General features: G+C 39.8%; 1 protein-coding gene across 4 annotated transcripts in view; it reads left to right on the top strand.

The window, feature by feature from the left end:
• Window positions 1–13,472, top strand: part of LDB2 (LIM domain binding 2) — a 226,438-nt gene that overhangs the window by 160,378 nt on the left and 52,588 nt on the right. For all 4 annotated transcript variants that reach the window (XM_083630690.1, XM_083630691.1, XM_083630692.1 and 1 more), the window contains exon 3: window positions 9,254–9,426. In XM_083630690.1, the coding sequence (XP_083486816.1) occupies window positions 9,254–9,426 (173 nt within the window). The remainder of the gene's footprint in view (window positions 1–9,253; window positions 9,427–13,472) is intronic.

Raw genomic sequence — 13,472 nt, 5'->3', positions numbered from 1 at the left:
TCTTTCTCTCTTACTTGTTACTGATGCATACCAGTGCATATGAACATTGATTAAATATCAATATAAAAGTGAATTTTGATATGTTTGAATAAAGTTTTATTTTGTGATTTAATCACTGTGCTCATGCTCTGGCACACATTAGTAAGCAGAAAGACAAGAAAATTGTGGCCAATTGCTCACATGCCAGCTTTGAAATTAATTGGATAAATTCTTTCAAATAAATTTAAAGACCGGCAGAGTAGGATGTATGAAAAGGAAAAAGAAAAGGAGAACTGATTTGGGAAAATTTACCCATCAATTACTTGCCCTTTTTGTTTACAGTTTTGTTTACAGTTTGGTAACACATTCTAACCATGTATATTTATATTCGAAAAGCTTTATTGAAACAACCATTTCTCAGTTCAGGATAAAGTTCACAAAGGATATATTTCGACCTATTAAAATCAAATGCATATTATCTGGGGGTAAGAAACAGTTTGCTGAAATCAAAGTTGAGTAATCTTTGCAAACTGCGGTGTTTGGCTGCAGGAACAAAGTGTGTGTGCGCGTCTGTTTGTAATCCTTCTGTTTCGATTTTCCACATCATAGGCAAAACCATCTCTGCAACATCAGTGAAAACAATTAACTGCCGACTGATGAATTATTGCACCCATTTTGCTTCACACCACAGGACATTATAGGAAACATCATCAGCACTTTGAAATTCATTCTCACATTTCTCAAAGGAAGATGATGACAAACGTAGTAACACTTCAGGGAATATCAAAACCTTGCTATTTCATTTTAGAATCTGGCTTATCAGTGAAATGAAACATTGACACAATGATATGGCCCAACGATATACCTTTCATTCATATTGAAATATGTTCATCCTATTTTCCTTTTCATTATTTAAAACCCCATCCACAATAAATTAGATAAGAACTGCAGTGCTTTGTATGCTCAGAAGTGGTAAAAAATTATTATTATAGTAATTAACCACAATAACGCTGCTACCGCTTAGCATTCATTGTACCACTCTCGAATGATCAAAGCAGGTTGCATTCATTATATTATTTAAAAATACTGTAAGGTAGCCCAGAATTATATGGGTAAAAAGCTGTCCAGCAGAGTTCTTTCAGGTACGTCTAAGGTTTGCCGACTCCCGCTGTAGGGGAAGGACTTGCTGTAACCAGCTAGCTGTACATTTTGAGGATAAACTTGCTCAACTTCCGAGAAACCTTGATTCTACACTTGCAGCCGTTCCTGTTGAAGTGCCCGGCGTCCCAGCCTGCGATGTGTTGTTGAACACTTTATTCAGTTTATTCAAAATGATGACGTGGACAAGGTGTTTGCAGATCTATGACTGACCACATGACCCCCTTAATCCCTGCCCCGCTTGTCTGGGGGATTTGACTGGATTACTGCTGGATTACTGCTAATGCATGCTAGGTCTGTCGTGGGCTGCTTGATTCAGTCAGGATCAGGCAAGGTTTGGTGGCCAGGAGGCAGAAGAAGCAGGAGGGGACAGCTTGAAGGGGGGGGGTAGTCAGGAATGGAGGGTGGCAGTTCTCCTGTTGCAACACTATCCTGACAAGACAGAAGTATTGTTTTGGGGGGACAGGAGGCGGGCAGGTGTGGAGGACTCCCCGGTCCTGAATAGGGTAACTGTGCCCTTGAAGGACCAGGTGCGCAGCCTGGGAGTCATTTTGTCCATGGAGGCGCAGGTCAATTCTGTGTCCAGGGCAGCTGTCTACCAGTTCCATTTGGTACACAGGCTGAGACCCTGTCTGCCTGCGAACTGTCTCGCCAGAGTGCTGCATGCTCTAGTTATCTCCTGCTTGGATTATTGCAATGCGCTCTATGTGGGGCTACCTTTGAAGGTGACCCGGAAACTACAACTAATCCAGAATGCGGCAGCTAGGCTGGTGGAATCCTGCCAGCATATTACACCTTTGCTGAAAGAATTGCATTGGCTTGTTACTGGCCAAGTTCAAGGTTTTACAATTAGCATATTAAAAACAGCCTTGTACTAGTTTATTTGAAGGATCGCCTTGTCCCATGTGTGCCTACTCAAGCTCTTCAAACTTTTACAAGTGCCACATCAAGTTTGCTCCACTTCTGTTAGGAGTCGATTAAGATTTAGGCACTCTTGCTGCAGTTTTAGACACCTGTTAAAAACTTCTAAAAAATTTAAATCAAGCCTATCCAGATATATGTGGTGGTATTGAACTAAGTTTTACCCAGACTAAGTCCATTGAGATTAATGTTAGGTCAATCAATGTCAATAGATCTACTCTGAGTAAAACTTAGTTGAATCAAATCAAATCAAATCTGATTTGATTTGTAGTTGAATACCACATATAATTTAGTATATGCTTTTACATCTGTTATTGATATAATTATTTTATATTGTTTCGTGCATTTTTCTAAATAAAGTCTGCTTTTTTTATTATTTTCCAATATAAACCCAATTACACAAATTAATTCCAAATTAATGCAATTTCGTTAAGAGGCTTCCTGCACACCGTTCTTGATGGGTTCTTATTCATTTCTGTTACATTCCATTTTTTAAAATTATCACATAATTAACAGCTGCACTCTTAATGATTTCTATTTGTGTTATTATATTATTTAACTTCCAAAAAAAGGCTCAAAGTGAGGAACAATAGCTTTTCCCTTTTCATCCTGTGTGCACCACATCCAAAAGTCAGTTGTTGGTTTCTTGGCCTTATATGGCTCTCTAATATTTTCCTTTTTCCTGCAGCATTTGGGGTTGGTTGGGGCGGAGCTGCAACTTCAAGGTTAAACCCTCTTCTTTCTCCGGCTCAGCTCCTTCCCATAATACTCAAGCCATTCCAAATCGACAACAGCAGATCCCTCCCTTCTACTGGCACCGAGTCAGCAAGTTCCAGAGATTCACTATTTCTTCCTCTGGCTGAGAAGGGAGGGGAAAGGCGATGCTATTCCTCTTCCAACATCCAAAAAGCCCTCCTGCCGCTTTCCTTTCACCGCTACTGTAGCATTTTGCTTTTTAAGAAAATATAGTGATACCTTGGTTTACAACCATAATCCGTTCCGGAGGTCCGGTTGTAAACCAAAACAGGTTGTAACCCAAGACGCGCTTTCGCCAAAGTCTCCAAAAAAAAATGGGTTGTAAGCCAAAAAAGGGACACACACTTCAGGGGTTGACGTGGTTGAAATTCAAAATAGTTGTAATCCAAAATGGTTGTAAACCAAGGTGCCACTGTAGGTTATATCTCAACATCTCTACGATCTCTTTCAGTCTTTTTTTTGGAGGGGGGTAGACTCTAACTTTCCAGTGACATCTTTCCAAACAAAGCAACCAGGCTCTCTTCCCCCTTTACTCCTTTCAAGCCACACACAACTTTACATCTTCATTTAAATCTCAGTGTTACATCATACATTAAACCATCCTCCCTTGTACAGTCATACCTCGGGTTAAATATGCTTCAGGTTTAGCGCTTTCAGGTTGCGCTCCGTGGCGATCTGGAAGTAACGGAATGCATTACTTCCAGGTTTTGCCACTCGCGCATGCAAAATGACGTCGCGGCGAATCATGACTCATGCAGGTGCGGGTTACATTCGCTTCAGGATGCGAATGGGGATCCGGAACGGATCCTGTTCGTATCCAAAGGTACCACTGTATATCTTAAAATTCAGTATTAGGAGAAGGTTGCCAAATCATAAATGTAAATCTCCCCCTCTCCTCCATCCACCTCCAACACAAAATAGAATCTTCTCCCAATTTCAAACCTCAATTCCATGCAGCTGGTGGTCTGCAGTTTTAATGTTCATCTCCTCTGGTGCTTGCCTATTCTTAACAGCAATTAGAACCCGATTATTAGGAGAACGTCTGCATCCAACAGCGATTTGGGGGTTTCGCATCAGGTGAATTGCGTGGCACCCAGCGCCTTTGCCCGTCCCCTCTCTGATCCATGCGGGGGCGAGCTATTGAGGCGACTGCAGGTCGCCAGTACCTCCCATACCCAAAGAGGTTTATAGCGATGGTTTAACAAATTCTGCTGGAAAAATGGTTATGTCCCTGTGGAGATGGCAGTATTGAGTCAGTGGCTCATGTGCTTCTGGCTTGCACTCTTTATAAAGATTTCAGGAGTGAGGTTCTTATTCCTCTACTATTGTCCATGCCTGGTCACTCAACCTATGCTACTGTGTCCTTTTAACTAGCAGATCGAGATGATCAGGTGACAGCAAAAACTGCAAGGTTTCTAGCGGGGGCAATTAGAATAAGATCTATTATCTGATAATAGATGTAAACCTTCAAAATATATTTTGCATAGTTAAGTTTTTACCTCTGTCTTCAGTACATTTTATTTTATTGCTATAGCTAGTGGCTGGTGCAAATAAAGATTCTTCTGATCTAAGAATACAGCCCTCCAATCCTATTTGTTTCTTCTGGGCTGGGATCATATATATGAAGATTCATATATATATATATATATATATATATATATATATATATATATGAAGATTCCTATATATATAGGAGATTCATATATATACAGGTGAGACTTGAAAAATTAGATTATTGTGGAAAAGTTCATTGATTTCCGTAATTCAACTTAAAAGGGGAAACTAATATATGAGATAGACTTGTGACATGCAAAGCGAGATAAGTCAAGCCTTTATTTGTTCTACAGGTGAAACTCGAAAAATTAGAATATCATGGAAAAGTTCCTTGATTTCCGTAATTCAACTTAAAAGGTGAAACTAATATGCGAGTTATGTTTGCCTTGATTTGTTATCATTGTGATGGTCATGGCATACAGCTGATGAAAACCCCAAATTAACAATCTCAGAAAATTAGAATATTCAAGGAAATCAGCAAAACAAAGATTGCAAATGGAGCAAGATTGGACCTCTGAGAAGTGGAAGCTCATCTCACTTTGCATGTCATGAGTCGATCTCATATATTAGTTTCACCTTGGAAGTTGAATTCCTGAAATCAATTAACTTTTCCACGATATTCTAATTTTTCGAATTTCGTGTGTGTGTGTGTTCCATTTAATATTATACATTCACGCCATCCTTATCAACTTTGGCTCTCTAGAGCCTTCAGTAAGTGAAGATTCATTATGCATTCCCTGCGGACACTGTTGTAGCGGTGCCAAAACTTGCCCGGTCTTTACTTACAGAGGTGAGGTGTGATTTAGAGTTAATTGTCTCCTGGCACTCAGGGCCAGAGCCTATGAGCTAAAGAGTGATGGTCGGTGGATCAGGGGGTGGAGTTTGGTAGATTAGGGAGCCTAGTGACAGCAAAAGATAGTACCTGGTCGATCAAGGTAAGAATCTTCCTCCACTCCCTCATCAGCGACTTTCATCTTGAGAGATCTGGTACCCTGTGTTAATGCTGTGGATACGAAGAAGGTGTTTCTTTGATTTGGTATCCTGCGCATCTCAGCAAATGAAAGTCGATATCAAATGACAGGGCAGAAAATAATTTTCCTATATGTAGGGAGATTTGCAAGACAATTTGATGATGTCTCTACAGGTTATAGGTGAATTCAGCAAAATGGCACCTGATTCTTTTTCTATACCTTTGCAGGCAAAATGTACTCCGTAGCAATGGGGTGCCAATATTTCAGGGCCTTTTATTTTAAAAAATTACACCAATATAGAACTAGTATTATTTCTTATGCTGTATTGTTTCTAATGGATGTAAGGAGAAAGGGGGGCAGTATTCTTTTACCTCCTGAGCTCAACTATCACAAACTGTACACTTTTTCTTTTTATAAACCACACAAATGTATTTAATTCTATCAAAACAAATTCAAGGTCTTCTGTCACATGTTAGCTGTACAAGATGATTAGCATGAAATTTAATTTGTGCTGATTAGCCTTAGGGGAGCAAGGAATTAACTTGATGGGTTAATTTCATGTTTGTTGTATATCGCAAAAAAAGCAATGTATGAATCTTTTAACACTTTTGAAAAACAAATGCGTGTACACTGGACTTCTAGTTTCTCTCCCCTCATTAAATTATACTCTATAGAGGGCACACACAGAAGTTTTAATGAGGATTGCAAGGAACTGTATTTGTTTGAAATGTACAGTGCTTAACGAACCATATCCAAGTTCTTCAGTTTGCCTGCCTAGTATGCAAACATTTATTTCTGCTTTTGCTTCTTTGAAATATTTACACCCCTCTTACTAACTGAAGTTCTCAAGGTGCGTCGCAATATATTTAAAATGCTATAAAAAAAAGGACAATCAGGGTTTCTCACTGAGCGAAGATTTCCTTACACAGACTGCTGCTGGTCCTGCCTTCCAGCAGCCCATAGAAGGTTTACTGGGTTTGGGGCAAAGGTGTATACCAGTGATGGCCAAACTTGGCCCTTTAGCTGTTTTGGGACTACAATTCCCATCATCCCTGACCACTGGTCCTGTTAGCTAGGGATGATGGGAGTTGTAGTCCCAAAACAGCTGGAGGGCCAAGTTTGGCCATCACTGGTGTATACAAACCTCCCCCCATCTCCACTCTCACATCTTCCAGCTGCCGTTTTGCTGCTGAATCTCCTCGGCCCTCCATGGCTTAATCCTCACTGAGGCAGATGTTAGAATACCAGATGTTAGAATACCTCAAAGGTGGAACTTCCTCACCTGGGCTGCTGCTCTTGCCGTCTCATCAGACATGCACCTGATTGGGCATGCACCAAAGTGCATTTTATCTATAAACTCTCTCTAGATGTAAAGGTAAAGGTAAAGGTACCCCTGCCCGTACGGGCCAGTCGTGTCCGACTCTAGGGTTGTGCGCCCATCTCACTTAAGAGGCCGGGGGCCAGCGCTGTCCGGAGACACTTCCGGGTCACGTGGCCAGCGTGACGAAGCTGCTCTGGCGAGCCAGCACTAGCACAGCACACGGAAATGCCGTTTACCTTCCTGCTATAAAGTGGTACCTCTTTATCTACTTGCACTTAGGGGTGCTTTCGAACTGCTAGGTGGGCAGGAGCTGGGACTGAAAGACAGGAGATCACCCCGCCGTGGGGATTCGAACCGCCGACCATGCGATCGGCAAGTCCTAGGCGCTGAGGTTTTACCCACAGCGCCACCCGCGTCCCTCTCTCTAGATGTAGGAGGACTTAAAAGTAACCTGGGTCTCTGTAGTAAAGTCCGATGAAATATTACATCAAGCCCTGCATGCAATGATGTTAGATTATGTCCACCTGCTTGTGCAGTGGAAATCTGCTTCCAGAGCAGGACATCTGGTTCCTCATCTCCCACCAGGGCGGATAAAAAAGCAATGGTTTTTTAAAAAATAAAAATAAAAAATTTGGGTTTTTTTTTTTTAAAAAACCAGCTTTTAAAAAAAAACACATCAGATTTTTAAAATAAAATGTTTTTGGAGGAAAAATCTTTCTAAAGATAGTTTTCTGTTTAAGTTACATTATAGTCCAAGGGCTATTCATCAGGGAATATGGATTTGTTTAAGTTTTTCATGTGTGCTAAAACTCAGTCTAAGGTTGTTGTTTTTTTTAAAAAAATCATTTATCTACATCAGTTAACAAACATGGGAGACATATGCTACAGTGTTATTGTTTTAGTTAAATAAATTGTTTAAATTGTCATTAAGGAAATGATTATTTTTCTCCTTCCAATAAAGTACAGCAGAAAAGTTGTCCAAATATAAACAATATTTTCATAATTACCTGTCTTTGTATTTCTGATAGTATAACCAAATCAGTAATTTTTGATATAACTGTAAAAACTACTCTGAAAATTTATTATTCCAAAGATGAAACCTTCATCTGGTTGTAAATATTAAGATTATACCAGCAAGAATGAGTCTTTCTGTAAAAAAAAGATTTAAATTAAGTCTTACTGACTAGTGATTTAAATTGAGTCTTACTGACTAGTGATTTAAATTGTGATTTAAATCAATTTGATTTAAATCAAATCCACCCTGTCTCCCACCACCACCACCACCACCATCTACTCCAGAAGGTCCCCAACCCATCACAAAAGTGTCCACAGATGGCAATAAGGACAGTAATTTTACAAGGGACAATAAGGGATAGCAGAATGGAGATGGAGATTTAAGTCAATAGCAAAACCTCCACCAATATTATCCTCATTGAGGTAGTATCAATCTATGGTGGTATTTTTGCCGAAATAAAGTGATCTTCTAACAGGCGGAATAAACCCATTTGTGTTAGAATAACATATCAGATGGTGAGCTGGCCCTGGAAGAAAACACGTCTCTGAGAGGCAATGCATACCAGCCGCCACACCTGGAATGGTTAATCTTTGCTACATAGACTGAATGATGGAGGCCAGAAAATCCAGCTCTACAATTTTCTAATTTTACCTAAATTATTTATCCACATGCTAAAATGCATTGTCAATTGCAATTTCTCTCTCAAAGATATATGAGGACCAAAGGAGCATTTTGAACAAAATATTTAATATAAATAAGTAAAATCTTAATTATTCTGAAAACTATTCCATCCTAAAATTCTACAGATTGTCTATTACTACTTAATGTTTCTCACTTAATTTTAAGAAAAAGACATATTTAGGGACAGCTGGAAGGATCCCTACATAGATGCCTGACTCTGACCCAAGGCTTATATTTATTTCTTCACCTATTGCTAATGCTATTAGTAGGTATTTGACTGCTTTAAGTATGCCAGTATTTGAAAATTTGAAAATCTGATATACCTGTTTGGGGCCCAGTGAAAGTCTAGACTGTTCTATTTCATTTGGAATGGTTTTACTTTTATTTTTCTACTTTTACTTTTTACTATTATTGAAACGGATTTATTTATTTAGGTAGGTAGGTAGGAAGGAAGGTGAAGGTGTAGGAACAATTTTTAGCAGACCCAGAGCCAAAACCCAGGAATTAGGGTGCATCTAGGGGGAGAGCTGATGACCTCTGAGCAGATTCTGGGGTGCAGCCTGTCATCTGTTCTGGATTTGGTCACCATGGTGAATGACCTGTGCTGGGAAAATGGCAGGCGGAGCCAATCCTACAAATTTTTCTGGACCTCTTCTGGACCTCCATCATAATATCCTTTTGGACCACATGTCTATATGTGAAGGTCTCCAGTTTGTTGTTGTTGCAGGTCTCACTCTCCACAGGGAACAGTGTAGTCTATTTCTTACTGGTTTAATTGGAATCTGCATTAAGTTTTGATCAGATTTTACCATTGTTCTAGTAAATGAACAGCAGTAAACAGCTTAAAAGTGTTCTGTCTAGTGCCCTTTGCTCATGTGCTTTGTATTTTCCCAACAGCCATTGGAAGGACCCTCATTCCTCGTTATTTTAGCACTGTCTTTGAAGGAGGTGTGACAGACCTGTATTACATCCTAAAGCACTCAAAAGAATCATACCACAACTCCTCCATCACAGTGGACTGTGATCAATGCACCATGGTCACTCAACATGGAAAACCAATGTTTACAAAGGTAATAGGAAAGATTAATATGAAACATGAAATTGTTGTTGGGTTTTCAGTGTCCCTTTCCAGATTACATTAGAGATTAATAACTGGTGGTTTGGTGGGGGGGGTTTTTTATCTGTGGATGGTGGAAGTGATTCCAGATATCTTGAATTTTAATTTGCTAAAACTGAAACACCATTGAAGTGGAAGTTCTGTTAAATAATACCAGAAAAAGAACTTATGTGAAAATTCACAATATTGTACACAAACTTCAATCTTCAGCTCATTTCTGATTTATTGCTTATAACCATAGGTCCATTGGCATATAAAGAAAAGATGGACATAATATAGCTATTAAGATAAGAAACAAAACAAAATTAATTAAGTGGAAATCAGTAAAAACCAAAACCTGGCAGTCGAGCCAATGAATGAAATCACAAAGTCCAACTCAACCAATTATATAATACAGTTAGATAATTCATATTTATATCCATCCAGACAGTTATAAATAAATAGTACTTAGTCATTAACTTCGGGTAGAATTCAATCTTTGAACATTTTTTTGTTTTTTTACTGCATGACTAGATCCTTGGTCATGAATCACAAACTGGGAGAAATCACAAGTACTTTTTATATTCCAAAAGAAACACAGCACTGTGCAACTCACATATAGCAAGAAAGCCTGTGCTCCAATGGAGTATGAAAAAACAGCTAATAGTCACACATAAAAGGTGTGTTCATACAGACACCAGATTTTCATGATCTACTTCATTTTTTTAATTATTTTAAAGAGGGAAGAGTCACATTAATTGGGCCACCACACATGGCGTGTGTTCATATTACTGCCTTGCAGACATGTTGTTTGCCAGTGTGAGAGCAGGATGCTGGACTAAATGGGCCTTTGGCCTGATCCAGCCATGTTGTTCCTATGCTGGATTTCAGTTCCCATCAGCACCAGCCAGCATGACCAATGGTCAGGGATGGTGGCTTAAAGTTTGGAGGGCCTCTGCTACAGCAGCAAAGTAACACAGGTAGGTTTTCACCCCCAGGCAGTGTGAGAGGTGAAGCTATTACATCTCTCATCATATACCACTAGCATTCTCCAGCGCATGTCCCTTGCACCTTCTTCCAAATTAAGGATGTGCTATGGCTCCAGGTGTTGCAGCCAATACGATTTTCTCTGAGGTTATGTTCCAAAGCCAAAATGATGTATAATCCAAACACATTGGGTTCAGTGGCAGGTGGGATTGCCCTCCCTCTTTCCGTCCCCTTTTTACATGTTTAAATTTTTGGTCACTCGCATAAAACTGAATGTACACAAGTTAAATGCGCGTAAGTTGCGAGTTACCTGTAGCTGTCTTTTCTCAGGACTCTGGAATTTGGTTTGAGTGCTGGTAATTCACTGCTAGCAGTCTGACATTGGTAGATCGTTGGGCTTACAGTCTTCCCATTGCAACCATCAAGTTTTAGGATTTTGCCTATGAACCACTCCATCTAGCTCTGACCTATGACATGGTTCTTGAAGCAACCTTGTTACTTCCATGTTTAGCCTTCAGACTGAGTAGCACTAGCTTCAAGATTATGGCCCAGTTGACTTAATGCAATATTTTGTAGGAAATTGGTTCTCTGGAATGTTTAACCCTCGATTAATAGAATAGTTGAATAGATATTATCCTTCAATGGCCAGGCTCTGAAGTTTCTCAGGGAGTATATAGATTTCCCTGTCCCCGCACATCAGAAGATAACACGCTGTTTTATGGGCCTTCTTTTACCAATGTGAGACCAGTTTAGGCAGGGCCTCTGCTTTAGAGCATTTTTTCCAGGGGACAGACCTATCAAGCCATGTTCTGCCGGCTGAAAAGACTCCCATTCTTAAACATTCTTCTTTGTTTCTGATATGGTGCCACCCAAAATTTCTTAAATTATTTTCTTGTTTATTTGCACCTATGAAGCTTCTATATAGACAGCAGTTTTTAGCATTCTTGTTTTGCATGTTAATTTCCGTGTTCCCTTCGGGAGTGAAAAAGCACCAAATAAAATAAAGTAAGATAAAACAATAATAATTAACTTCTGCTGCATCGGTCAGCATGTTGTCTTCTCTTTAGTAAATAACTACCCAACTGATTGAAGCAAAACTAAACTGGACTTTGGTTGGGTGGGGGAAGAATCTTTCCGAAACAAAGTGTTTAGAAAATTGCAGTGGTTCGTCTCAGCACCTGAAATGTAGCCTAATTTTCCCCATAGAGAAGGGCATCATGTTAGATTTCGTAGCATTCAGGGAAGCAATGTTTTTTCAACCTGAAAAATTGCATGTTTAGCCTATAGCAGCCCCAGTAATGAAAGATGGAGGTCACATTTATGGGAAAGTTCTCCTGTTCCAAAGCATTGAAATGAATAGGGACCACCAAGTCCAGCATTCTTAGCAGTTATGCTGGAGACAGGCAAAGGGTATAAAAAACCAAACCAAACGAAAATGGGTTGGAGAAGAAGTATTGCTTCGGCAACTGTGCTGAATTTTCACGTTCTAGCATTTTCAAGGCGAAAACTGCCTACCGTTAGCACAAACAGCAACAAAACTAGTTATAGAATTGTGGAGTTGGAGGTTCATCTAGTCCAGCCCCTTGCAGTGCAGGAATCTTTTGCCCAATATGGGTCTCAAACCCACGACCCTAAGATTAAGGGTCCCATGCTCTACTGACTGAGTCATCTTGTCCCTCAGTTCTCAGTTTTGTGTGTGTGTGTATGATTTGCAACCCCCAAATAATGCTGCTTTGGTGCTTTTTTAATGCCTTTTTTCTTAGCTATGTAATTCCAGCTAATAGATAATGTAAACCTTATTGCCATGCTCCTCTCAATATATGGCGGGCTGCAGGATTCTGATCTCTGCCCCTGCCTCCAACCACTACAGATAGGCTAAAAGGTCAAAAGAGTCCATACACACCTACAGTTGTACAAGTATAGGAGCCATTCTCACCTTCTGGAGAAATATCCAGAAACTGGTGGCAGACCTTGTGAGCGGTCACTATCTCACTTGCCTCCAGGTCTTCGGTTTAGTGATGGCATCATGGCGCCACATGCCAAGGCCCCTGGCAGGAGTGGAATCTACCAAAAAAGGAGAAAGTCCAGGGTTGCAAAAATAGGGCTGCCATATGCCCAGAATTTTCCACATATAGCCAGGATTCGTCCTTCGAAAACGGCGTCAAGGCAGAATTTTCGGAAACCAGTTAAAATGTCTGGGGAAACCCTGGCAGTCCATATTGGATGTGTTGAATTTTTGGTGAATTTCTGGGGAAATCGCTTCGTCCGTCTGTCCGTCCACCCAAAAGAAAGCTCAGCAACATTTGTGTCCGGATTTTCACTTCTTGAAATATGGCAAGCCTATGCAAATACATTTTTTCAAAATGAATTCCCTCATTCCCATTCACCTCTAATTGCTTTCCACCGTGTATACAACACTTCTTTTGTCTCACTGTCACTTTTGGTCAAAAGGGTTCACAGGCTTTTATTTTATTTTTAACCCTGCATAGCCTTTTTACTAGAATCAATGGTAAGATGAGTTTCCACACCATGAAGTGTAACGCCTGCCTTCATGTTTAAAACAACTGTCTCTTTCCAGCCCTATCTGACTTTGATGCATGGTAGAAATGGTTTTTATTTAAGGCTAGTAATACTTGTGTTTCCTTATAGCGCCACATAAATGCATAAAAGATCAGCATTGTTAAAACTGTAATAACAGCCCGTGTGCATAGCTGAAATATACTTTCCCCTCCTGCGCATTTGAATCAACAGTCTGTGTCTCAGTCTTGGACATAACACCAGTGACCAATTTATGTTCCTTTACCTTATAAAAAGTAAAGGAGCACGTTACTTTTATGAATTTACACAAACCATCTATCAAATAAGGATATTGGGCAGATATAAGAAACTCTAAGCAATAAAAACTGAAGGTCAGGGAAGAATTTATTACTTTGTAAAATTTACATTTTGTGCAATAATAATAATAATAAAAATAATAAAGCTAAAGTGATGCTGTTCTCCCTCCTGGTGGTGGAAGTTGCAGAATCTTTGACA

Source organism: Podarcis filfolensis (genome assembly GCF_964270895.1).
Source record: "Podarcis filfolensis genome assembly, chromosome: 9".
Classification (NCBI taxonomy): domain Eukaryota; kingdom Metazoa; phylum Chordata; class Lepidosauria; order Squamata; family Lacertidae; genus Podarcis; species Podarcis filfolensis.
The sequence above is the reverse complement of the archived record's forward strand: the minus strand, read 5'-3'. Positions and strand labels throughout refer to the sequence as shown.